The sequence below is a fragment of the Macaca fascicularis genome, chromosome 6 (assembly GCF_037993035.2).
Source record: "Macaca fascicularis isolate 582-1 chromosome 6, T2T-MFA8v1.1".
Classification (NCBI taxonomy): domain Eukaryota; kingdom Metazoa; phylum Chordata; class Mammalia; order Primates; family Cercopithecidae; genus Macaca; species Macaca fascicularis.
Genome location: NC_088380.1, coordinates 455,677 through 481,556, shown reverse-complemented (window position 1 = coordinate 481,556; position 25,880 = coordinate 455,677). Strand labels below are relative to the sequence as shown.

At 47.7% G+C, this 25,880-nt stretch overlaps 1 protein-coding gene across 10 annotated transcripts in view; it reads right to left on the bottom strand.

Annotated features, from left to right (window-relative positions):
* PLEKHG4B (pleckstrin homology and RhoGEF domain containing G4B) overlaps positions 1-25,880 on the bottom strand; it is a 93,809-nt gene that overhangs the window by 33,737 nt on the left and 34,192 nt on the right. For 9 of the 10 annotated variants that reach the window (XR_012413537.1, XM_045393443.2, XM_065546026.1 and 6 more), the window contains exons 3-6: positions 10,687-11,911; positions 7,750-7,959; positions 7,479-7,602; positions 5,700-5,793 (exon numbers count right to left, since the gene is read on the bottom strand). The exons of the other annotated variant lie outside the window; for it this stretch is intronic. Coding sequence is in view for 8 of the 9 variants with exons in the window: in XM_045393443.2 (XP_045249378.2) it covers positions 5,700-5,793; positions 7,479-7,602; positions 7,750-7,959; positions 10,687-11,911 (1,653 nt within the window). In the remaining variant the exon portion in view is untranslated. The remainder of the gene's footprint in view (positions 1-5,699; positions 5,794-7,478; positions 7,603-7,749; positions 7,960-10,686; positions 11,912-25,880) is intronic. 10 annotated transcript variants of the gene reach the window in all.

Genomic DNA, 25,880 nt, shown 5'->3' with positions numbered 1-25,880 from the left:
TCCCATATTTTATTGGGTTGTTTTCTTATTACTGAGTTTTGAGATTGTATATATTCTATAGACAAGTCCTTTATCGGTTGTGTGTATATTTTCAATTGTTTCATTGTGGTGAAACACTATTATCATCATTTTTCAGTGTACAGTTCAGTAGTCTTAGATACATTCATAATGTCGTGCAACCACCACCACCGTTCGTCTCCATAACTCTTTTCATCTTGTAAAACCAAAACCCTGCACCCGTTAAAGAAAAACTGTTCATTACCCTCTGCCCCTGGCACCAGGCGACCACCATTTTACTTTCTGTCTCTGGGATCTGGGCTACTCTGAGTACTCTTAGAAGTGGAATGTTTGTCTTTTTGTGATTGGCTTATTTCACTCAGCATGTCCTCAAGATTCATACATGCTGCAGCATATGTCAGAATTTCCTTCCTTTTTAAGGTTGGATAATATTCCATTGTAAGGATAGGCCACATTTTGCTTATCTATTCATCTGTTTATGGGTACTAAGGTTGCTTCTGTGTTTTAGATGTTATGAATAATGCTGCTATGAACATAGTTGTATAAATACCTCTTTGAAACTCTGCTTTCAATTTCTTGGGTATATACCCAGACACAGTATTGCTGGATCATATGGTAATCCTATGTTTACCTTTTTGAGGATTGCCAAACTATTTTCCACAATGAGTCACTATTTACTGTTCCCACCAACAGTGCACAAGGGTTCCAATTTCTCCGTATCTTTGCCAACACTTTTTGTTTTTTTACAATAGCCAACCTAACGCATGGGGAAGTGGTATTTAATTGAGGTTTTGATCTGAATTTCTCTAATCATTAATGACATTGAGCACCTTTTCATGTGCTCATTAGCCATGTATATATCTTCTCTGGAGAAATGTCTATTCAAGCCTTTTGTTCATTTTTGAATTGGGCAGTTTGGTTTTCATTGTTGTTGAATTTTAGGAGTTCTCTATATATTCCAGATATTAACCTCCTACCAGATACATAATTTGCCAAAATTTCCCCCCATTCTGTGGGTTGCCTTTTTACTCTGTCGATAGTGTCTTCTTATTTACTTGTTTTGAGATGGGGTCTCTCTCTGTCATCCATACTGGAGTGCAGTGGCATGCTCATGGCTCACTGCAGCCTTGATCTCCTTGGCTCAAGTGATCCTCCCACCTCAGCCCCTTAAGTAGCTGGGACTACAAACATGCACCACCATGCTCAGCTAATTTTCTTTTTCGTAGTGACAGAGTCTCACTATATTGCCCAGGCTGGTCCTGAACTCCTGGGCTCAAGTGATCCTCCTGCCTCAGCCTCCCAAAGTGCTGGGATTACAGGAATGAGCCACCATACCTGGCTGGTAGTGCTGATACACAACATTTTTTAATTTTTGAAAAGTCTGATTTGTCTTTTTTTTCTTTTGTTGCTGGTTCCTCTGATGTTATATCTAATATATCACTGCCAAATCCAATGTTAGAAAGTTTCTGCCCTATGTTGTCTTCTAAACATTTTTTAGTTTTAGGCCTTACAATTAGGTCTTTGATCCATTTGAGTTAATTTTTTATATGGTGTTTAGGTAAGGGTCCAACTTCATTCTTTTGCATGTGGATATCTAGTTTTTTAAGCACCATTTGTTAAAAAAGACTGTCTTTTCTCCATTGAATGGTCTTGGTACCCTTTTCAAAAATCATTTATGTATATGATTGTTAGTTTCATGGCTTTCTATTCTATTCAATTGTTCTATATGTCTGTTTTTAATGCCAGTGCCATACTTTTTTGATTACTGTTGCTTTGTAATAAGTTCTGAAATCAAGAACTGTGAGTCCTCCAGCTTTGTTTTTATTTTTTATAATTGTTTTGGCTAGATGGAGTCCTTTGAGATTCCCTATGAATTTCAGGATAGGTTTTTCTATTTTGGCAAAAAACGTCAGTGGAATTTTGATAGGGATTGCACTGTATCTATACATCACTTTGTGTAGTATTGATATTTCAATACAATATTAAGTCTTCCAATCCTTGAACATGAGATATCTTTCTATTTACATCTTCTTTAATTTCTTTCAGCTGTCTTGTAGTTTTCAGTGAAAAAGTCTTTCACTTCTTTGGTTAATTCCTAAGTACTTTCTTCTTTTTGATGCTATTGTAAATGAACTGTTTCCTTAATTTCCTTTTCAGATTGCTCACTGTTAAGTGTATAGAAGTGTGACTGATTTTTGTGTGTTGACTTTGTATCCTGCTACTTTGCTGAATTAACTTATTTTATTTCTTTCTTTTTTGTGGAACTGTTAGGATTTTCTGCATACAAGATCACATCATCTGGGAATAGAGATAATTTTACTTCTTCCTTTCCAGTTTGGATGCCTCTTCCCCCCGACCCCTTTTTCTTGTCCAATTGCTCTAGCTAGAACTTCCAGTAATATGTTGAATAGAAGTGGGCATTATTGCCTTGTTCCTGAGTTTAGATGAGAAGATTTCAGTTTTTTGCCATTGAGTATGATATTTCCTGTAGATTTTTCATATGACCTTTATTATGTTGAGGTAATTTCCTTCTATTTCTAGTTTATTGAGTGCTTTCATCATTAAAGATGTTGAATTTTGTCAAGTGCTTTTTTTGGCATCAATTGAGATGATCATGTGTTTTTCCCCCTTCATTCTGTTTGTGTGGTATATTACACTGATCAGTTTTCATGTGTTGAACCATCCTTGCATTCCAGGAACAAATTGTACTCGGTCAGGGTGTATAATCCTTTCAACCTGCTACTGAATTTGATTTGCTATTATTTTGTTGATGATTTTTGCATCAACTTTCATAAGGGATATTGCTCTGCAGTGTTCTTTACTTTTAGTGTCTTTGGTTGGCTTTAGTATCACGGTCATGCTGGCATCATAGAATGAGTTAGGACGTATTTCCTACGTGAATTTCTTTTGAAAAAGTCAATAAGGAACTTACATGCTTGTAAAATATTTTATGGAAACTGAGTTTTGGCACTTCACACTATGTCTACCTTGTGTTAGAGAAGTTAACTGAGCTTTAGAGCAATGCATTGTGAACCCTTTTTGGTGAACGCTAGTAATAAACATATATATTCTTTTTTCCACCCTGATGTCACTACCTTAGGTTTGCTAAGCAGGTATGGGCTCTTCCAGATTCCTCTTGTGCCCAGGTTACCTCTGGGTCAGCTTTGTTTCCTCCCCTAGAATCTGTTCCTTGACTGCCATTTCTTTGTCTAGGTGAAGCACAGACCACTGCCCAGGTGCCCAACCAGGGACAGCTCATGCTCATGCTGTGGTGCAGGGCCTCATGTTCCTTTCTTGGAGGCCTTGAGAATCTCTCAGAACCTCTCTGATCAATGCCTCCCCTGGCCCTGGGCCTCCCTGAGGCTTTCCTGACACTGTCTGTGCACTGGGGACTCCTGTCTAGCCTAGCTGATGCAACCCAACTCGTGGCACTTCCTGTCTGGACCTCAGCCTGTGCTCTCTCCTCCCAGTGACCCCTTCCTGACCTCGGGGAGTCACCTCGGCCCCTTGCTCAGCCCAAGGTCCCTGTCACTTGCTCCCAGGCCAGCGATTTCTGCTGGCCCAGCCACCCTGCCAGGCAGTTCTGGAGGATGCCACCACGGGGCCCAACCTGAGTGGATCCCACTCTGTAAGGGGGGTCATGACTGAGCCTGTCTCCTCCAAGTATCAGGTAGGACACTGAGATTTTCTAAGAAGAGCCATGTACTGCGAAAGTAAGAAGAAATGACAGGCAGGACTGACAGTAAGGAGGGAGACAAGAGGCAGGTTCACTCTAAGGCGAGGGGAGGCAGGCTCCATGCAAGAGGGGAAGTGTGGGGGAGAGAAGTGGTGGCAGCAGGGTGGAGAGAGAAGAGGGGAGACTGTGGCGGGGGGTAGGAAGGAGGACTGCAGGGTTAGAGAAGAGGAGGGAGGACTGCAGGGTTGGGGGAGAGGATGGGGGGCCGCAGGGTCAGGGGACACAAGGGAGGACTGTGGGGGAGGAGAAGAGGGGGGAGATGAGGGAGGACTCAAGAGTTAGGGAAGAGGAAGGAGGACTGCAGGGTGGGGGGAGAGGAGGGAGGACTATGGGGGAGGAGAGGAAGGAGGACTGCAGGGGAAAGAGGAGGGAGGACTTTAGGTTAGGGAAGAGGAGGGAGGTCCACAGTGGGGACAGGAGGGAGGACTGTGTAGGGGGGAGGAGAGAGGATCACAGGGGTGAATAGAAGGGAGGGCTGCAGGGTTAGGGAAGAGGAGGGAGGACCATGGTGGGGAGAGGAGGGAGGGTTACAGTGTGTGAGAGAGGAGGAACCACCATGGGGGTAGAGAGAAGGGGGATCATGGAGGGGGAGAGGATGGAGGACCACGGAGGGGAGGACGGAGGGTCACAGGGTGTGGGAGAGGAGGGAGGGCTGCAGGGTGGGAGAAGAGGAGGAACGACTGTGGGGGTGGAGAGGAGGGAGGACTGTGGAGAGGGAAAGACAGGAGTACCATGGGAAGGAAGACGAGGGAGGGCTGCAGAATGGGGGAGAGGAGGGAGGACTGCCAGTGGGGAGAAGAGGGAGGCCCATGGAGGGGGAGAGGAAGGAGGACTCCACAGTGGAGTGAGTTCTGCCAGCACTGTCCCTGACTGACATCTTTCCTGGCACAACCTGCCACCTGGTGTCCCTAAACTTGAGTTTCCTCAGTGAGTATAGGAGCCTCTGCCTCCATCTTCAGCAGGGACAGCAACAGCGTAATGGGTTTAGCTTCGTGGAGTGCAGGTGGGGCATGGGAGAGGGCACCCCGGGTTCTGTCCCTGTCCCCTCCCTGTCCCTGTCCCCTCCCTGTCCCTTTCCCTGGACACCCCGACCCTGGTCTCTCCCCGTCTCTGGGCTCCCATCTGTCCCTGCTCAGGCAGTGACATCTTCCCATCCGCAGTGCTTCCCATCTCCTCTGGATGTTGCTTATGGTTCAATGCAGGGCCCCTAGGCCATGCACGGTGGCTCATGCCTGCGATCCCAGCACTCTAGGCAGCTAAGGTGGGTGGATCACTTGAGTCCAGGAATTCAAGACCAGCCTGGGCAACATGGCAAAACCCCATCTCTAGTAAACATAAAAAATTAGCTGGGCATGGTGGCACATGCCTGTGGTCCTAGCTACTCTGGAGGCTGAGGCAGGAGCATGGCTTGAGCCTGGGAGTTTGAGGCTACAGGGTCCTGTAGCAATAGCACTGACCCTGTCTGGGGCTGCCAGGTTCGTCCCCACCCTGGTTCATCCTTGCAGTGAGCCATGGCTGCCCCTTCCTCCTCTGTCCTTTGTCTGAAGGACAATGCCATGCCCTGCATCCTGGAGGGGCATAGCAGGGGCAGCCATACTGGGCAGGGATGGGGCTGTGCTGTCCTCCTGGGACAGGTGCCCCCCACCTGGGCCTGGCTGGCTTTGCTTTTTAGGTTTGCAGTTGCCCCCAGCATGGAGCTTCCCCAAGTCCCCAGTGGATGGGCCAAGCCCACCTTCCCCAGTGTTGTCTGTGTTCTGGCCCCGGAGAGCAAGAGCTGGATCCATTGGGAAGACCCCAAGAAGGAGGGGCTCTGCACAGGGGCCTGTCTTGAATCTTCACACTAAGCCTATGGACTGGCTACTCAGAACCACGATGTGGGCGGCCCCAGTGGCACACGGCCCCGAGATGCTCTGCACACCCAAGGGACGTGACAACCCTGCCATACCTGCAATCCCGCAAGGGCCTGGGAGATGGCAGGGGCGGCTGGACTCCTGCGTGCGTCCACCAGGACGACCAGACCCAGGTCCCGGACCTCCTTCCTGGGGACGGAGAGACAGCTGGTCTTAACCACCGAAGGTGAAATCTCTTACAAAAACGAGTTTCTCCACCTCCGAGACTAGTCGTTACTGGTTTCCTTTCAGCTCTAGAAGTTAGGGGTTCTCTATACACATCAGCCTTCCACTTCCTGAAGGTGCAGGCCCATCGGCTGGAGGCACCACCGTCGTTCCTCTTGCTAACCCGCCAGTGACGTCAGACAGTCTCGGCCGTGGGGCTGCGGCTACTTTCCCCTAAACGCCCACCCATGCTCCTGGATGGACGAAATGGGCCCTGCTCCATCAAGGGGGCAAAGGCTTCAGGGCCTTCTTGCCTTCGTGTATTTGTCTGGGCTTTAACGTAAGCACAGAAGGTGATTCTGATGATTCTGACGGGATGTGGACGGCCTGTTCCCAAGACGGAAGCTTGAGATCAGTCATGAGGGTCTTTACTCTCCAGAGCCAAGCTAAGACTGTTAGAACATCTTTTAAAACTAAAAATACCATCACGTGGTTTTGAAAACTCCAATTTAAAAGTTTTGTGTCTGTGATTGTGACTGGAAACTTCACTTCAAAATTTAATAGGAGAAAAGAGTAGATTGGGTGAGCTGATATATTCATTTTACAAAATTTTAGGGTTCGGCTGGTCTGAAGGGAGTGAGTTATCTCATTTGATTGCTCACGCAGTTACAGATCAAACACCTTGTTCTACTCTTCCCCCCTTCTCACTACTACACTTGACTAGTCTTAAAAAATACATAGCCTGGGCCGGGCGCGGTGACTCACGCCTGTAATCCCAGCACTTTGGGAGGCCGAGGTGGGTGGATCACCAGGTCAGATCGAGACCATCCTGGCTAACACAGTGAAACCCCGCATCTACTAAAAATACAAAAAATTAGCCAGACGTGGTGACGGGCGCCTGTAGTCCCAGCTACTCAGGAGGGTGAGGCAGAAGAATGGCATGAACCCGGGAGGTGGAGCTTGCGGTGAGCTGAGATTGCGCCACTGCACCCAGCCTGGGCAACAGAGCAAGACTCCGTCTCAAAAAAAAAAAAACAAAAAACAAAAAACAACTATATATATAGCCTGGCGCTATGGCTACCTGGGAGGCTGAGGCGGGAGCAGGATTGCTTTAGCCCAGGAGGTTGAGGCTACAGTGAGCTGTGATTGCATCACTGTGCTCTAGCCTGGGCGACAGCAAGACCCTGTCTAAAAAAAAATAAAAATAAAAATAAATTTTGTGTGTGTGTGTGTGTGTGTGTTCTCCGAGAAACTTCTTCAGCTCTAATTCCAGGATTAATTCCCATTCTAATTAAGCTGTGTGTCTGGACGCTGATCTTACAGCACTCATGTAGCCAAGGACACAACAGAACCCTGACTCAAAGCCGGCAGAAGCTGCATGTCACACGGATGACTGAGTCCTGGTCAAAAGAGTGAGTGTGCCCTCCCCGCCCCATAGCCAGGTGTGTTTAATTTTGGGTGTCACTGGGAAGGATGTTTACAGAAGACAAGAAATGGTGTGTAAAAATCAAGGCTGGAAGCACACGGGTGCTGACTGTTTTGAAAGATGAGGTTAGGAGAGGCAGAGTCTGGTCATGGAAGCTGGCACCTCCCTGTGCCCCCCACTTTGCCACACACATGCAGCTGGGGTCCCACGGGTCTGCAGGGTGGGGCCTGGCCCCCCGTCCTACCTGGGGATGCTATGGAAGTACAGCAACAGTTCGGTCAGCTCGGCGCAGGACAAGTGTTCCCTGGTCCAGAGCGGGCTCCTGGTGCGGACCTGCACCACCGCTCTGCCCTGACGGTCTCGGGTCCCTGTGGAGACAGAGACAGGGCAGCTGCCAAGGGTTTCACTCCTACGAGGTGATGAGCTGGGTCTGTGCTGTTGGCTTAGATGTGAGATCGGCCCTGACAGGAGAGCCTGGTGTGTGCTCACCTGGGCAAGCGGCAGCCCATGCTCACCTGGGAGGGTGATGACCCCGGACTGCAGCAGCTCCTGGTTGACGTCCAGCACCCGCTTGGGCACCTGGCTGGGGAAGTCCCCTGTGCCCAGCGGCCACCCTTCTTGCTCAGGGCGTGGCTGCTGGGCAGGCGCATCGGAAAGCCCGCTGGGGTTGTGGCAATGGAAGCTGCCGCCGTCTGTGCTGACGTAGGCTGAGGACGCAAGAACGTCTGGACAAAGGAAAGAGGCTGTGTCAAAGATGAAGGTTTCCTGCGCGTTGAAGGCAGCTGCTCTGCTCAGCTTGCTACGCACCACGGGACAGAAACACGCATGAAAATAGGCGGTTCCATGAGAACTTGTCCCAGTTCACGTGGGAAGTGAAAGCATGTTCCACTGCACAGGGCACGCGGCGTCATCACAGAGATGGATTCTCCAGCTCGCAGACAGCTCCTTACCTGCACACCCCTCAGGAAGAACGGGTCATCTCATCCCTGCTCACCTGCTCACAGTGCAGCGTGTGTGACTGCATGTGGTGTGTGATTGCGTGTGCGTGCGTGGTATGTGTAACTCTGGCACATGTGATTGTGTGAGGCATGTGACTGGTGTGTTACTGTGTGTGGTATGTGGAACTCTGGTGTGTGACTGTGTGTCAATCTGGAGAGTGTGATCATGCGAGGCATGTGACTGTGTGTGGTGTGTATGTGCGTGTATCATGTGAGGCATGTGACTGCGTGTGATGTGACTGCATGTGTGATATGGGTAACTGGAGCGTGTGATCGTGTGAGGCATGTGACTGCATGTGGTGTGTGATTGCGTGTGCATGTGTGTGGTATGTGGAGCTCGAGCATGTGATAGTGTGAGGCATGTGACTGTGTGTGGTGTGTGATTGCGTGTGCATGTGTGTGGTATGTGGAGCTCGAGCGTGTGATAGTGTGAGGCATGTGACTGTGTGGTGTGTATGACTGTGTGCATGTATCGTGAGGCATGTGACTGTGGTGTGACTGTGTGCGTGCATCGTGTGAGGCATGTGACTGCATGTGGTGTGTGACTGCGTGTGCATGTGTGTGGTATGTGGAACTCGAGCGTGTGATCGTGTGAGGCATGTGACTATGTGTGGTGTGTGATTGCATGTGCATGTGTGTGGTATGTGGAACTCGAGCGTGTGATCGTGTGAGGCATGTGACTGTGTGTGGTGTGTGACTGCGTGTGCATGTGTGTGGTATGTGGAACTCGAGCGTGTGATCGTGTGAGGCATGTGACTGTGTGTGGTTGTTACGGTGTGTGTGTGACTGCGAGGGGTGCTGCACGATTGTGTGTCTTCTCTGCCCAGTACAAATGGAAGAAAATCAATACAAAGGAGAGGTGAGGGGCTGGAAACCACGGGGAGGGGCTGGGACTTCTCACTTCAGCTGAAGTGCAGTGAGGTCACAGAAAACTTCCAGGAAGCGCTGCCCCAAGCGAGTGCTTCTGTTACAAAAAAGCTCTTTCTGCAGTGGGTCCCGTGTGTGCGGCACTCTGGGAACGTCAGAAGTTCCAGGCACAGCAGCCTGACTTCGAAGGCGAAAGGCCCTCGTGAGGTGGCTGGAACGGGCCGGGCCACACTTCTGTCTCCAACGGCCGTGGTGCCTCCGATCCCCTGGTTAGGCCAGGCGGGTAGAGGGTGGGCGTCCAGGCGGCTGTCTCCAGGCACCGCAGCGGGCGGCCCACGGAGAGGAGGGCTCAGCCCGTCCATTTCGCGAGGTTGGGTGGCCCCGCTCGCTGGAGCCCACATCAGTATGTTCACGTTTTCCTTGTTTCCAACATCACTGGTTGTGTTACTCACAGGCTATTTCTTTACTCAAAAACAAAAACAAAAACAAAACAAAAACAAAAACCAAAAGAAAAACAAAAGAAAATATTTGAAATATTTGATTTTAAGAAATATGTTGTCATTCTTTTCTTACTTGATGCCCTGCAAACAGTCTTTAAATCGTCCTATTTTCTCTCCTACCCCTTGGAAACTGTGAATGTGGCCTCCAGTTGGAAACTGATTCTGGGGATCTGGATGTGAGGTGGTCCTGGGTTTAGAGGGGCCCCAAATCCAGCGATGGATGCCCAAGAGCAAGGAGAGGGAGATTCGAGTCAGAGGCAAAGGGGAGGACGGTCAGAGTGCTGCAGCAATAGCCCAGGACACCTGGAGTCCCGGAAGCCGGAAGAGGAGAGACGGGTACCCCTGGACCTCAGAGCGGGGACACTCTGCCCACAGCTTGATGTTGGACTTCTGGTCTCCAGAACGTGAGCCCAACACGAATGTGGAGACTGGCTTCTTGTGGATCAAGTGACCAAACAAAACTGTGACAGGGTGGGAGGGGGACAGTGCAGGGGGAGGCTGTGGGGGTGTGTAGGGGAGGAGTGGGGGTGTGCGGGGGAGGTTGTGGGGTGTGGGGGAGGGGCGGGGTGTGGGGGAGGTTGAGGGGGTGTGCAGGGGAGGGGCGGAGTGTGCAGAGGAGGGGTGGAGTGTGCAGGGGAGGTTGGGGGTGTGCGGGGGAGGTTGTGGGGTATGTGGGGGAGGGGCGGGGTGTGGGGGAGGTTTTGGGGGTGTGCAGGGGAGGGTGGGGTGTGCAGAGGAGGGGTGGAGTGTGCAGGGGAGGTTGTGGGGTGTGTGGGGGAGGTTGTGGGGTGTGCAGGGGAGGTTGTGGGGTGTGCAGGGGAGGTTGTGGGGGTGTGCAGGGGAGGGTGGGGTGTGCAGAGGAGGGGTGGAGTGTGCAGGGGAGGTTGTGGGGTGTGCGGGGGAGGTTGTGGGGTGTGCAGGGGAGGGTGGGGTGTGCAGAGGAGGGGTGGAGTGTGCAGGGGAGGTTGTGGGGTGTGTGGGGGAGGTTGTGGGGTGTGCGGGGGAGGTTGTGGGGTGTGCGGGGGAGGTTGTGGGGTGTGCGGGGGAGGTTGTGGGGTGTGCAGGGGAGGGAGTACGGAGCATTTACCTTCCTCTTTGATGCAGCCGGGACCCTCTACTGGGACACAGTTTGGGGTCCCCACAGCTGGTCCTCCTAGGTGGCCCCCAGGCCTGGCGCCGGCTGAGTGGTGGGAGGTGTGGCAGGCTGCAGCCTGGGCCCCTCCGGAGCTTCTGGGTGCCCTTTCCCGGGACCGAGACCTCCTGGGAAGGGTCCGCCCCGTGGCTCCTGGACCTGCCCGGCTGGGCGTGTGCCTCTCCTTCTCTAGACTCGGGGTCTGCTGGGGGTCTCCCCAGGGACCAGAGGTTTCCTCCTGAGTCCCACTGGCTGCTGTCCCAGTCCCCGGGTCCCTGCTGGCTCCAGCCAGGGAGCTGCAGGCCGGGCCCCCGAGGGCCTCCTCAGAGCTGCCCAGGGGCATGGGGTTCCGCAGGGCCTCCATGTACGACTCCCTGAACCAGCGTCTAGGTGGCACACAACTGGAGTCCCCTGGCGGCCGCCTCCTGCTGCTCGGGATGTCCAGGTCTGTGTGGAAGGTGAGGGTCTTGGGGCCCTCCTCCTGGTCCAGCTTCTGCTCCGATCCCCCGCAGTTCTCAGGGGGCATCCGTGGGCCCTGCTCTGAGGGGCTGACCTTTTCGAAGTCCCTGTCTGAGCTTCCAGACAGGGTCTGGGGCCTTCCCAGCTCGGCTCTTTCTGGGTAAGGAAGGTGCCTGAGCTGGTCGCTGCCCACACGCCCTCGGCGGCAGGGTGGGGTCAGGGTGTCGGGGGAAGGGGTGCTTCCCTGGAAATGGGGGCCTGCCATGGCTTGGGTGGGGGCTGGGGCCTCTGAGGGGCTGCTGGGCAGCTGCTCGGGACCTGTGCAGCTGGAGCAGCTCTGCAGGATGGCTCCAGGGCTGGGGACAAAGACAGGGTTAGTGATGTCGCTCCAGGGGGCTCGGTGAACAGCCAAGCCTGAGGTCAGCAAGCAGGTGCGCAGGGGAACGTGGCTCCGTTCCTGGTTCACCCACTCCAGGAATGCCCCCGTGAAGACACAGCCGTACATGGCCTCAGGGATGGTGACTTCCTCTATGCCCCTTCCCAGCCGGGACAGGCATTTCAAGACCAGTCTAGCTGACTGCTTCCCCGCCGATGTGACCTGCAGGTAGAAGTCCCCGGGCTGGAGCCGGACTCCGTGCAGGGACGCCAGCTGCACCACCACCTTCTCATGGGCACACAGCGGCCAACCTGGGTGCAGGAAGACCAGACCCCTGTACCTGGCCTGAGACAAGAGAGAAAGGAGGTTAGTGGTGGGCACGGCCACGGCCTGGGCTCCTCCGTGCCCTGGGTCTCCACCTCTCAGGGGAAGGTCAGTGACTGAGCTCCCACAGGGAAGGCGTCTCACGGGGACTGGGATGCACTGTCCCTTGGAACATAAAACAGGTCATTAGGACTAGAAAAATCATGGGCTTCTCTTTGGTTCAGGGGTCAGTTATAAAAGCAATCGTATAGTTCTACCTGGAGGCTGGGGGTAGGTGGGCAGGACAGGGGAGAGGAGGCTGCTCGAGGGTCACAGCCAGAGCCCACCAGGCGCTCTGAAGGGTGAGTTGTCCCTCAGAGTGGTTCCAGCCTGGGCAAGGGGCCGGGCGTCCACACTTGCCCCTGCCAGCCCTGGTCAGGACCACCCTAAGGGGGGGCTCCCTCCTCTGCACTTCCGGTGTTCCCTGCGGCTCCCGGCCGCTGCGGGCGCTACCTCGGCCTCCTCAGCGAGGAGCGCGGGTGCCAGGATGCTGGTGAATTTCACTTCAGAATTTTCTCCGTTCCCTTTAAATAGCTGAGATCCCACTCCATTTACAACTGTGTACTTTAGCTATTTTCACCCGGCGTGATTTCACGAGCATTTCCTGTGCTGTTAGAAACTGCAGACAGATCACGTAACTGCTGGGTATTTATTTTCCCCAAATTTTGCTCTGACAAACTAAAATACAGTAAACATCTTGGGGCCTAGAGCCCCGCCTGGGTTTCAGTTGCTTCTAGAGAATCTTATACCAAGTTCATGTTCAGCCTACCCACCAATCACGTGTTGCACTGGTAACAAACAGGCCTGAGATGTGCGTGTGTTTTCTCACTCGCAGCTCAGCTTTACTATGCTGGCCTCAGGGACTCCACGGAAGTCACAATCCCAGCTTTCCAGAATGGCAATAAAAATGCACTAAACACTTGAAAGTGCATTTGCCACTGAAAGGGACCCATATTCAGATGGTGAAAGGTTATTCTCAAAAGCCTTTTTCTAATCATTTTCATCTTGCTGGGCTTGAATTCTTGGAATGTAAAATCGAGTATGAGCATCCTAGGTGGCTGAGGGAAGTGAAAACAAGTTCCTCAACTTTTATCAGAATTTAAGCTCAAACTTTACTCAAGGGGAGGATATACCGAACAGGGGCATAAAACGGAGCCATCATTGATACGGCAAATCTGACTTAAAGAATGTAAAGTTACACCCTCATTTCAGAAAATAACCTGAATAGATGAAAGTAACGTAATGCAGAAAACTAGAAAATATTCATCTACTTCAGAGGGAAGAAATTAGCTGGGGGGGGGGGGTGGTATGGGGGGTGAGTCCCAGGGTCTTCTGTGAGCCACTGGCAAATCCAAGTGGTCATTTAATCGTCTGATGTCAGGGCGGGCCCTGGAGCTGCTGCACTCCAGACCCACGGTCCATGCAGACATCGGCCCACCCAGTTTTCAGAAACGTCTGCGCGTGTTCCTCACCTTGGTGAGCAAGCCATTCAAGAAGCAGCTCCCTGACACCCTCCCAGGTGCTGCGAGGCAGCCTGTCTGAGGAGCTGTGTCCTGGGCTGGACACCTGGTGGGGCCACCTCCGGCCTCTCCACAGGTTTCACCCCAGAAGAGACAGGTACCTGCTGGTCCATGAGGACCTCCCTGAGTCTGACCCCAGAGCCCGTCCCCGATCCTACTGCCTGGCACAGCTGTACTGGTGCCCAGGGCATGTTCCCGTGAAGAGGTGATCTGAAGTAAAATGCACGACTGTTGAAAAAATCATTGTGACTTGTCCTTGTAATTGCACTACCAGATTTTTTTCAGTGTTAGAAAACAGAAGTGGGAGGGTGTTGGAGCCTTGCATGTCTTTTGCCCTCCCATAGGGGTCTACAAGTCTCTACATATCAAATATTTGATGAGACAAACCCTATTTCCAAACCCTATTTCCAACATGCATAGCGTTTCTTCGCTGTGGAAGGGAACTGGTCTGGGTTAAGGCAGTGGCACAGCCCAGAGCAGGAGGGAAGTCAGACTGTGGGGAGGAGGGGGTGTGTGTGCACGTGTGAGTGTTAAAACAGATATAATGTGAAGTTCACCAGCATAACCATGATTACGAGGTACAATTCAGTGGCATTAAGTACATTCACACAGTTATGTAACTATCACCACCATCCATCTCCAGAACTTTCCACCTTCCCAAACTGAAACAGTGAACCCATCAAACACCAGCTCACCATTCCCCTGCCCCTGAGCCCCCAGTACCCACCATTCCACTTCCTGTCTTGATGAATTTGGCTAACTACTTCCACAAGTGGAATCGTCCAACATTTGTCCTTCCAGTACTGGCTCCTATCCGTTGGCACAGTATCCTCAAGGTCCATTCATGCCGCAGGTAGCACGTATTGGAACTGCACTCCTTCTGAGGGTTGCATAATATTCCACTGTGTATACATACTACATTTTGTTATCCATTCACCCATCCACAGCGTTGCACAATATTCCATTATGTGTACACACTACATTTTGTTATCCATTCACCCATCCACAGCGTTGCATAATATTCCACTGTGTATACACACTACATTTTGTTATCCATTCACCCATCCACAGCGTTGCATAATATTCCATTATGTGTACACACTACACTTTGTTATCCATTCACCCATCCACAGCGTTGCACAATATTCCATTATGTGTACACACTACATTTTGTTCGTCCATCCACGAACACTGGGGTTGTTTCCACCTTTTGTCTATTGTGAATAATGCTGCTGTCAACACAGGTGGACAAATACCTGTTTAAATCCCTGATGTCCATTCTTTTGGGTAGGTGCCTGGAAGTGGAACTGCTGGATCACAGGGTGATTCTGTGTTCACTCTTTTGAAGAACTGTTTCCACAGCAGCTGCACCATTTCACGTCATCACCAACCATGCACAAGGACCCCAATTTCTCCACACTGTTGCAAGCACTTGTTTCCCAGTGGTGTTTTTCCTTTAACAGTAGCTATCACAATGGATGGGAAGTGGTGTCTAACTGAAGCTTTGATTTGTGTTTCCCTCCTGATTAATCATGTTGAGCATCTCTTCATGGGCTTATTGGCCACTTGTATATTTTTGATTTGCATTATTTTTGTTGTTGAGCTTTTGGAGTTCTTCATTCATTCTGGATATTAATCCCTTATCAGATACACAATGTGCAAATATTTCCCCCATTCTGAGGGCTGCTTTTACCTGTGTCAATAAGGCCCTTTTTATGCAATGGTACCCTTTTTAAAAATTCGATGAAGCCTAATTTATTTTTCACTTTTGATGGTTGTGCCTTTGGTGTCATATCTGAAAAATCTTTGCCAAATCAGATGTCACAAAGCTTTTCCTCTATGTTTTACTCTAAGAGATATAGTTCTCACATTTAGGTCTTTGATCCATTTTGAGTGAGTTTTTGTAAACGGGGTTTAGGTAAGGGCCCTACTTCATTCTTTTGCAGGTGGATATCCAGTTTTCCAAGCACCACTGATTGAAAAGACTGTCTTCCCCAGTGAATAGTCTTGGCACCCCTGTAGAACATCACTTAGGCATATACGTGAGGGTTTATTACTGGGCTCTCTATTCCATTCCACTGGTCTATGTGTCTGTTTTTATGCCAGTGTCACACTGCTTTGATTACTGTAGTTTTGTACTAAGTTTTAAAATCAGGAAGCGTGAGTCCTCCAACTTTTCTTTTTTTCAAGATTGTTTTGGCTATCTGGGGGTCTCCTGAGATTCCACATGAGTTTTAAGATGGGCTTTTCTATTTCTGCAAAAAACACCATTGGGACTTTAATAGGATTGCACTGAATCTGTAGATCACTTTGGATAGTACTGACATTTTACTCTATATATATATATATATATATATATATATATATTTTTTTTTTTTTTTTTTTGAGACGGAGTCTCGCTTTGTCACCCAGGCTGGAGTGCAGTGGCGCGATCTCAGCTCACTGCAAGCTCCGCCTCCCGGGTTTACACCATTCTCCTGCCTCAGCCTCCCCAGTAGCTGGGACTACAGGCGACTGCCACCACGCCCAACTAATTTTTTTGTATTTTCAGTAGAGATGGGGTTTCACTGTGTTAGCCAGGATGGTCTTGATCTCCTGACCTGGTGATCCACCCACCTCGGCCTCCCAAAATGCTGGGATTACAGGCGTGAGCCACTGCACCCAGTCTATTTTACAATATTAAGTCTTCCAATTCATGAACATGGGATGTGTTTAAAATTATTTACATCTTCTTTAATTTCTTTCAGCAATGTTTTGTATTTTCAGTGAACAAGTCTTTTACTTTTTAGTTAAATTTATTCCTAGGTATTTCATTCTTTTTAATACTATTATAAATGAATTTTTTTTTTTTGAGGTGGAGCCTTGATCTGTTGCCCAGGCTGGAGTACAGTGGCGCGATCTCAGCTCACTGCAAGCTCTGCCTCCCGGGTTCACACCATTCTCCTGCCTCAGCCTCCCTAGTAGCTGGGACTACAGGCGCCCGTCACCATGCCCGGCTAATTTTTTGTATTTTTAGTAGAGATGGGGTTTCACCATGTTAGCCAGGATGGTCTCAATCTCCTGACCTGGTTATCCACCTGCCTCAGCCTCCCAAAGTGCTGGGATTACAGGCTTGAGCCACCGTGTCCAGCCTGAAATTGTTTTCTTAATCTTTGAATTGCTCATTGTAAGTGTATAGAAACACAACTGATTTTTGTGTGTTGATTTTGTATCCTCAAACTTTGATGAATTACTATTTCTAACAGGTTTTTCTTTTCTATTTCTTTTTTCTTTTTTTCTGAGACAGAGTCTCACTCTGTTCCCCAGGCTGCAGTGCAGTGGCACGGTCTCAGCTCACTGCAACCTCCGCCTCCCAAGTTCAAGTGATTCTCGTCCCTTAGCCATCCGAGGAGCTGGGACTACAGGCACACGCCACCGTACCCAGCTAATTTTTGTATTTTTAGTAGAGAGGAGGTTTCACCATGTTGGCTAGGATGGTCTTGAACTCCTGACCTCAAGTGATCCACCTGCCTCAGCCTCCCAAAGTGCTGGGATCACAGGCATGACCCACCGTGCCTGGCCTTCATTTTTTTTTTAATTTCAATAAGTGTTCCGGAGAACAGGTGGTGTTTGGTTACATGAATAAGTTCTTTAGTGGTGATTTCTGAGATTTTGGTGCACCTATCACAGTGGAGAGTGTACCCAATGTGCAGTCTTTTATCCCTCACCCACCTCCCACCCTTTCCCACGACTCCCCAAAGTCCATTGTATTATTCTTATGCCTTTGCATTCTCATAGCTTAGCTGCCACTTACGAGTGAGAACATACAATGTCTGGTTTTCCAGTCTTGGTTATTTCACTTAGAATAATGGTCTCCACTTCCATCCAGGTTGCTGCAAATGCCATTATTTTGTTCCTTTTTATGGCTGAGTAGTATTCCATCATATATAAATATATATATATTCTATCATATATATTCTATTATATATTCTATCATATATATATATTCCATCTCATATATAGTCCATCATATATATATATCTATATCTATACATATAGGTATATATCTCTCACATTTTATCCACTCATTGATTGGTGGGCATTTGAGCTGGTTTCATATTTTTGCAGTTGCAAATTGTGCTGCTATAAACATGTGTGTGCAAGTTTTTTTTTGTATAACAACTTCTTTTCCTCTGGGTAGATACCCAAAAGTGGGATTTGCTGGATTAAATGGTAGATCTACTTTTAGTTCTTTAAGGAATCTCCACACTGTTTTCCATAGTGGTTTTATTAGTTTACATTCCCAACAACTGTAAAACTGTTCCCTCTTTACCACATCCATGCCAATATCTATTATTTTTTGATTATGGCCATTCTTGCATGAGTAAGGTGGTATCACATTGTGGTTTTGATTTGCATTTCCCTGATAATAAGTGATGTTGAACATTTTTCATATATTTGTTGGTCATCTGTATATCTTCTTTTGAGAACTGTCTGTTCATATCCTTAGCCCACTTTTTGATGGGATTGTTTATTTTTTTTTCTTGCTGATTTGTTTGCATTTCTTGTAGAGTCTGGATATTAGTCAGACAAGAGAAAAAAATAAAGGGCATCCAAATCAGTACAGAGGAAGTCAAACTGTTGTTTTTGGTTGATGATATGGTCATATACCTAGAAAACTCTAAAGATTCATCCAAAAAGCTCCGTGAACTGGCAAATGAATTCAGCAAAGTTTCAGGAAACAAAATTAATGTATGCAAATCAGTAGCTCTACTATACACTAACAATGACAAAGCTGAGAATCAAATTAAGAACTCAACCCCTTTTATAATAGCTGCAAAAAATTAAAATACTAGGAATATACCTAACCAAGGAGGTGAAAGACCTCTACAAGGAAAACTACAAAACACCGCTGAAAGAAATCATGGATGACACAAACAAATGGAAACACATCCCATGTTCACGAATGGGTAGAATCAACACTGTGAAATGACCAAACTGCCAAAAGCAATTTACAAATTCAATGCAATTACCATCAAAATACCACCATCATTACTGACAGAATGAGAAAAAACAATCCTAAATTCATATGGAACCAAAAAAGACCCCACACAGCCAAAGCAAGACTAAGCAAAAAGAACAAATCTGGAGGCATCACGTCGCCCAACTTCAAACCATACTATGAGGCCAGAGTCACCAAAACAGCGTGGGACTGGTATAAAAATAGGTGTACAGACCAATGGAACAGAATAGAGAACCCAGAAATAAACCTAAATACAGCCAACTGATCTTCCTCAAAGCAAACAAAAACAGAAAGTGGGGAAAGGACACCCTATTCAACAGATGGTGCTGGGATAATTGGCAGCCACATGTAGAAGAGAGAAACTGGATCCTCATCTCTCAACTTATACAAAAATCAATTGAAGATGGATGAAAGACTTAAATCTAAGACCAGAAACCATAAACATTCTAAAAGATAATATCAGAAAAAACCCTTCTAGACATTGGCTTAGGTAAAAACTTCATGACCAAGAACCCAAAAGCAAATGCAACAAAAACAAAGATAAATAGATGGGACTTTATTAAAGTACAAAACTTCTGCACAACAAAAGAAATAATCAGCAAACAGATGACCCACAGAGTGGGAGAAAATCTTTGCAATCTATATATCCAACAAAGAACTAATAGCTAAAGTTTTTATAAAATCTTTAGGGTTTTCCACATATAAGATCATGTCATCTACAAACAGATAATTTTACTTCTTAATTTCCAGTTTGGATGCCTTTTACTTTTTTTTTTTTCCCTTGCCTAGCTACTCTGGGAAGAACCTCAAATACCATGTTGAATAGAAGTGGTGAAAGTGCGTATCCTTGTTCCTGATATCAGTGGAAAAGCGTTCAGTCTCCCACCACTGAGGACAATATTCATTGTGGGTTTTATACATATGGATTTTATTATGTTGAGACGGTTTCCTTTTATTCCTAGAGTATTTTGTTTTTATCATGAAAGGGTGTTGAATTTTGTCGAATGCTTTTTCTGTATCAATTGAGATGATCAGAAGAAGCTTCTTCCATTTATACAGCCACCAGAAACATGAAAAAATGCTCATCATCACTGGTCATCACAGAAATGCAAATCAAAACCACATTGAGATACCATCTCATGCCAGTTAGAATGGCGAACATTAAAAAGTCAGGAAACGACAGATGCTGGAGAGGCTGTGGAGAAATAGGAACATTTTTACACTGTTGGTGGGAGTGTAAAGTAGTTCAACCATTGTGGAAGACAGTATGGCGATTCCTCAAGGATCTAGAACCAGAAATACCATTTGATCCAGCGATCCCATTACTGGGTATATACCCAAAGGATCATAAATCATTCTACTGTGAAGATACATGCACACATATGTTTATTGCGGCACTATTCACAATAGCAAAGACTTGGAACCAACCCAAATGTCCATCAGTGATAGACTGGATTAAGAAAATGTGGCACATATACACCATGGAATACTATGCAGTCATAAAAAAGCGTAAGTTCATGTCCTTTGCAGGGATATGGATGAAGCTGGAAACCATTATTTTCAGCAAACTATCACAAGGACAGAAAACCAAAAACCGCATGTTCTCACTCATAGGCGGGAACTGAACAATGAGAACACTTGGACACAGGGTGGGGAACATCACACACCAGGGCCTGTCGGGGCTGGGGGGCTGGGGAGGGGATAGAATTAGGAGAAATACCTAATGCAAATGACGAGTTGATGGGTGCAGCACACCAACATGGCACATGTATACCCTATGTAACAAACCTGCACGTTGTGCACATGTACCCTAGAACTTAAAAGTATTTAAAAAAGAAAAAAAAAAGCAGCAGCTTCTTCAGGGGGAACCTGCAGAGGGGTGGGGCATCAGCCGTGATTTCATAATAATGTACGTAACATGAACAACTGAACTATGACAAGAGTATTCCAAGTGGAATGTACATCACGGCTTTGGAAAGGAAACAGAGAGAGAGAGAACACTATTCTTCTTTGCCTCAATACAATTCAGAATTCTGTGATTCTCCTCGGCCAAACCAGCCATGGTTTAGATTGTACATCTTTTGGCTACCCTGGAATTGCTGCCACATTAGACCAGATACGATGAATCTAGTGGTCATGTTCTGAATAGCTCCAGTCCTGAGAAAACTACAGATCACACAGGGTCAACCTCTCTCTCATTTTGATGCCTTCTCTAAGTGGTGCACTCTATGTTGTTTCGACACAGCGTCAACGAGAGTGTCAGAACTAGATTTTCTTATTTAAAAGGAGGCCCCTGGACTTCACTGTTCACGTGCTGCAGCTCAGCTGCTAAAAACAAGCAAAGGGTCCTTCTTTACAACGAGCTTTCACAAAGCTGTCCAGGAGCCTGAAATTCCTGAGACAATGAACAGGCTTCGATCACAACAAAGGCATATCACACCAGGAATGTGAGTATTCCTAAAAGTTCAGGTTCATTCTGGGCAATGGGACAGGTGACCTCCCAGGGCATGAGGAGGCACTAAGGGATAAGCTTCCCTCTACTGTGGTATGAAACAAATTTACACTTCTTTTTTGGCTTAATATTATTTCATTACCATTTCCTTATGTATTTTTTAGATGTTAAATCGTAACACCTCTTCTGTAAATTATCTCTTCAAGTCTGCCAAGTTTTCTATTGGCTCTCAGTGTTTCGCTTATGCTTATAAGCCCTCGGCAAAGACAACATAAAGAATAGCTTTCATTTGGTTTGTTTTTTCTTCTGATGTTTTTGAATCGTAAATTCTCTAGATGTTTCTGCCATCAACCAATTTCCTTCTCTTTGTGGTGTCACTCTCTGCTTGAGCCAAGTAAGTCTGTCTTTTTCTGATGAGAAAGCATGTTCCTTTCTCTCTCTCTCTGTCTCTCTCTCTGTCTCTCTCTCTCACTCACTCTCTCTCCATGTTCACTCTGACATCTGGATTTAATGTGCTCTTGGGTGGGAAAACCTACACAGACATTTTCCTGAGTGACTTATGAGCATGTGTGACTCTTGATCACATTCCGGGTGAAGCCTGTCCTCTTGCCCACTGATTTTACTGCCTGCTTGGCAACGTTCTAAGTTGTGCATCCTTTGAAGCCTCCAGCTGTGAGTGGTCAGGACTGGCAATTAGTTCATTAAGGCAGGCAATGAGTGGAAAAGAATGGTCGTACATACCCTAAGTAGTTTATTTGAGCCTTAAATACATAATGCACATTCGCCCACCACTATCTTGATGGGGGCTAGGGAAGGCTTACTTCCTCTTTGGGAGCTCTCCCTCAGTCCTAGGGAATACTTCATAGCTCTCACTGACCTTTGTTGATGAAGACAGCGAAGCTCTATGAAGTATTTAAAGAGGCTTACTCTGAGCAAAGTGTAAGTGACCACCGCCTGGGGTACACCCTCAAGAGACCCTGAGAACGTGTGCCTGAGTTGGTCTAGTTACAGCTTGGTTTTATACATTTTAGGGAGATTGAAGTTACAGGCAAAGACATACATCAGTACATGTAAGGTACATATTGGATCCACCCAGGAAGGCAGGACATCTCAAAGGGGGAGCGCGGGGGCGGTGGACTCAGAATTTTTCTGATTAGCAGCTGGCTGGAAGAGGTAAGCTCTGCCCAAAGAACTGAAGTCAGCAGAAGGAAACGCTCGAGTTAAGACAAAAGGGGGATAAAGCCAAGGCTCTTGTTCTGTCGACAAAGCTTCTAAGCAGCAGGCTCCAGTGAGAATGACGGCAAACGTCTCCTTTTGTACCTTAAAAGGTGTCAGACTCTTGGTTAAACCCCTCTCCTGGGTGAGGAGAAGACCTAGAAAGGGAAGGAGACTCTCTACAGAATGCAAATATCCCCCACAAGGGACAGTTTTGCAAGGCCACTTCAGAATATGGCAAATAAATCTATTTTGGAGTAAAATAATTTCATTTCCTCAGGGCCTGTTGTCATGTGACGCCGCAGGTTCAGAGTTGGTATCTTATTGCTGCAGAATCTGTTTTGTGAGTCTTTTGATGTCTATTTTAATACTAATGCTGGTCAGTTGTACCTAAACTCCAAAGGGAGGGGGGATGTGTCAGGCCTCTGAGCCCAAGCCAAGCCATCGCATCCCCTGTGACTTGCACGTATACTCCCAGATGGCCTGAAGTAACTGAAGAATCACAAAAGAAGTGAAAATGCCCTGTCTCGCCTTAACCGATGACATTCCACCACAAACGAAGTGAAAACGGCCGGTCCTTGCCTTAAGTGATGACATTACCTAGTGCAAGTCCTTTTCTGGGCTCATCCGGGCTCAAAACGCTCCCCCACTGAGCACCTTGTAACCCCCACTCCTGCCCGCCAGAGAACAACCCCCCTTTGACTGTAATTTTCCTTTACCTACCCAAATCCTATAAAACGGCCCCACCCTTATCTCCCTTCGCTGACTCTTTTCGGACTCAGCCTGCCTGCACCCAGGTGATTAAAAAGCTTCATTGCTCACGCCAAACCTGTTTGCTGGTCTCTCCACACGGACGCGCATGACAGAATGACAAGGCCTGTCTGAACCCCTTCCTTCATGGCCTGAACTCGTTCTTCCAGTTTCTTTGGGATCCCCTTGGCCAAGGGAGTGGGGGGTCTGTTCAGTTGGTTTGGGGACTTAGAATTTCATTTCTGGTTTACACCCTTTATGGTTCATCCTGTTACTAGATAACAGCTCTCCGCATGAAGCTCTCCTGATTAAATTTCTGTGTGGTGTTTGTCTCCTGATAGGACCCTAACGAGAACAGGAGGCCCCAAGCATTATCTGCTGAATTGAAGAGCTCTACCATCTTTCTTGAGTTAACCACACCTATACTGTTTTGTCTTACAGTATCTTGAAAATGCAGCAAGAATTTAAAAACTTTAAGGAAGAAATATGAATGTAGAACCTGTCTAGATTTTTTTTTTTCCCAAAATATCCCAGTTGCGAAGAGGATTCTGGGAAGACGGTGGAGGAGGAGACACCTGAAGTCTGTCTCCCCATCTGGACAACACCTGCACTGGCAGAATCTGTCTGCCGTCACTGTTCTGGAACTCTGGCGTCTACTAAAAGTGGTTGATGGTGATCCTTTCCAGCTCTTGGACCTGCAGGCAGCCCCACCTCTAGCCCCACAGGCAGCTGTACATTTGTTCCTGGAGCAGCCTGCAAGAACCAAAGTGTCCACAAAACCCCAAGAAACAAAAAAGACAAACCCCTGTCATCCAAATACAGTGGATCAGTGCTGAGGACTAAGCTCTGATTTTTTTTTTTTTTTTTTAAATCTTGCCTAAATGCCTGTCTGAGGGGTCTGGGAAGCTCCTGCCCTACAAACTATAAATTCTCATCATGGGCCTTTTATCTAAGCCTACAGATCACGACTTACTTTCCATCTGACTCTGGCATAACATCATGTGACAAAGAAAGAAGTCAAAATATTTTACCGCAAAACACGTTTCTTTGCCATATTTTGAAATGGGCCTGCAACGCTGTCCTTTGTGGAGGAAAAATTGTATCTGTGAAGACTCTCTATTAACATAGCTAGACCCTTTTCTTCCAGGCCTCCCAATCCTGAAGAGATTAACTAAAATCTAGTACTTTTTAGAGGTCTGAATGGAAACATTTGTCGTCTATTGTCCCTAAGGGCAGCCACTATAAGATTCAAAAGAACCTTTGTCTCCACAATCTTTTATCTTTAGCTGAACAGCTCCGTTCTGTTGATCCCAGGTCTTTAGAAGAACTCAACCCATTGTCAGCCAGAAAAAGTTTAAATTCACCAAACCCCTTAGTTGTCCTGGCTTTCTGGACCAAACCAATGTATTTCTTAAATGTATTTGATTGATGTCTCAATACCCCTAAAATGTATAAAACCAAGCTGCACCAGCCGCCTTGGGCCCATGTTCTCAGGACCTCCTGAGGGCTGTATCAGGGGCCATGGTCTCTCGTGTTTGGCTCAGAATAAATCTCTTCAAACATTTTACAGAGTTTGACTCTTTTCCTTAACAGTGCTCTGATCACCGTGGCTGGTGACCACAGAGGTGCAGACAAACAGGTGCAAGACCAGCATGGTTGTACCTTTCCCACCGCTCGGCCGCCACCCACCACTGCCACCCAGTGTGGCTGCACCTTTCCCACCGCTCGGCCGCCACCCACCACTGCCACTGAAGTGACTTCCGGGGGTTAAAGAGGTGGTGCCCTTTTGCCCCTCGTTTCATTTTTTTCTCTTTTCCCCTTTTGTGAGCCAGACATTAAAGACTAGGACATTTAAAAAAAATGCATATACAAGGAAAATTAGAAAATGACCAAGTATGCTCAAAGAAAGGACCAGGCTCAGAAGGAACTGAAATGACCTTAAGGTTACACCTTGGGCTGGGCCTTGGCACAGATGCAGCCTATAATAATAATAATATTAATACCCAACAATAAGCAGAAACAATGATCTAGGAATTAAGAAGAAATTAGGCAGATAGTGAGGGAAAGAAAGTCTAGTTAATGTTTCCTTTCAATGAAAAGCATCTCCCAAATCATTTTCTTTTCTAACAAATAGCAGCCTTTAAAATCGAGCTGCAGACATAGACAAGTGAGCTGGAAGCTCACACAGGTGAATGTTGGCAGTTGTGCCAATAGGAAAAGGCTACCTGGGACCAGACATGTTCAAAATGGCAGCTCCATCTTCCCTTCTTTTGCCAGCCACGTGTACAGTAAGGAGCAGGCAAGATTGCGCTGGCCAAGCGGAAAGGCCATTTGCATAATAAGATTAGGGTGGGGTGGGCAGCCTCCCCAGCCCACACACTATGTAAATGTCACACCTGGTCCAACCAATCGGTGGGCCCCATGTAAATGGGACACCACCTCCTCAAGCCTGCCTGTAAAATCTGGGGCTCTCTGCAGCGGGCCAGATTTCCCTTCTGGGCACTCCTCTCTGTCTTGACAGTAAGAGCTGTTCTCCTTTCTCTTTCTTTTTTCCATTAAACCTCCACTCCTAGACTCACTCCTCACGTGTGTCCATGTCGTTAATCCTGCTGTGAGATGACGAACCCCGGGTATTTTCCATTAAACCTCCACTCCTAGACTCACTCCTCACGTGTGTCCGTGTCGTTAATCCTGCTGTGAGATGACGAACCCCGGGTATTTTCCATTAAACCTCCACTCCTAGACTCACTCCTCACGTGTGTCCGTGTCGTTAATCCTGCTGTGAGATGACGAACCCCGGGTATTTTCCATTAAACCTCCACTCCTAGACTCACTCCTCACGTGTGTCCGTGTCGTTAATCCTGCTGTGAGATGACGAACCCCGGGTATTTTCCATTAAACCTCCACTCCTAGACTCACTCCTCACGTGTGTCCGTGTCGTTAATCCTGCTGTGAGATGACGAACCCCGGGTATTTTCCATTAAACCTCCACTCCTAGACTCACTCCTCACG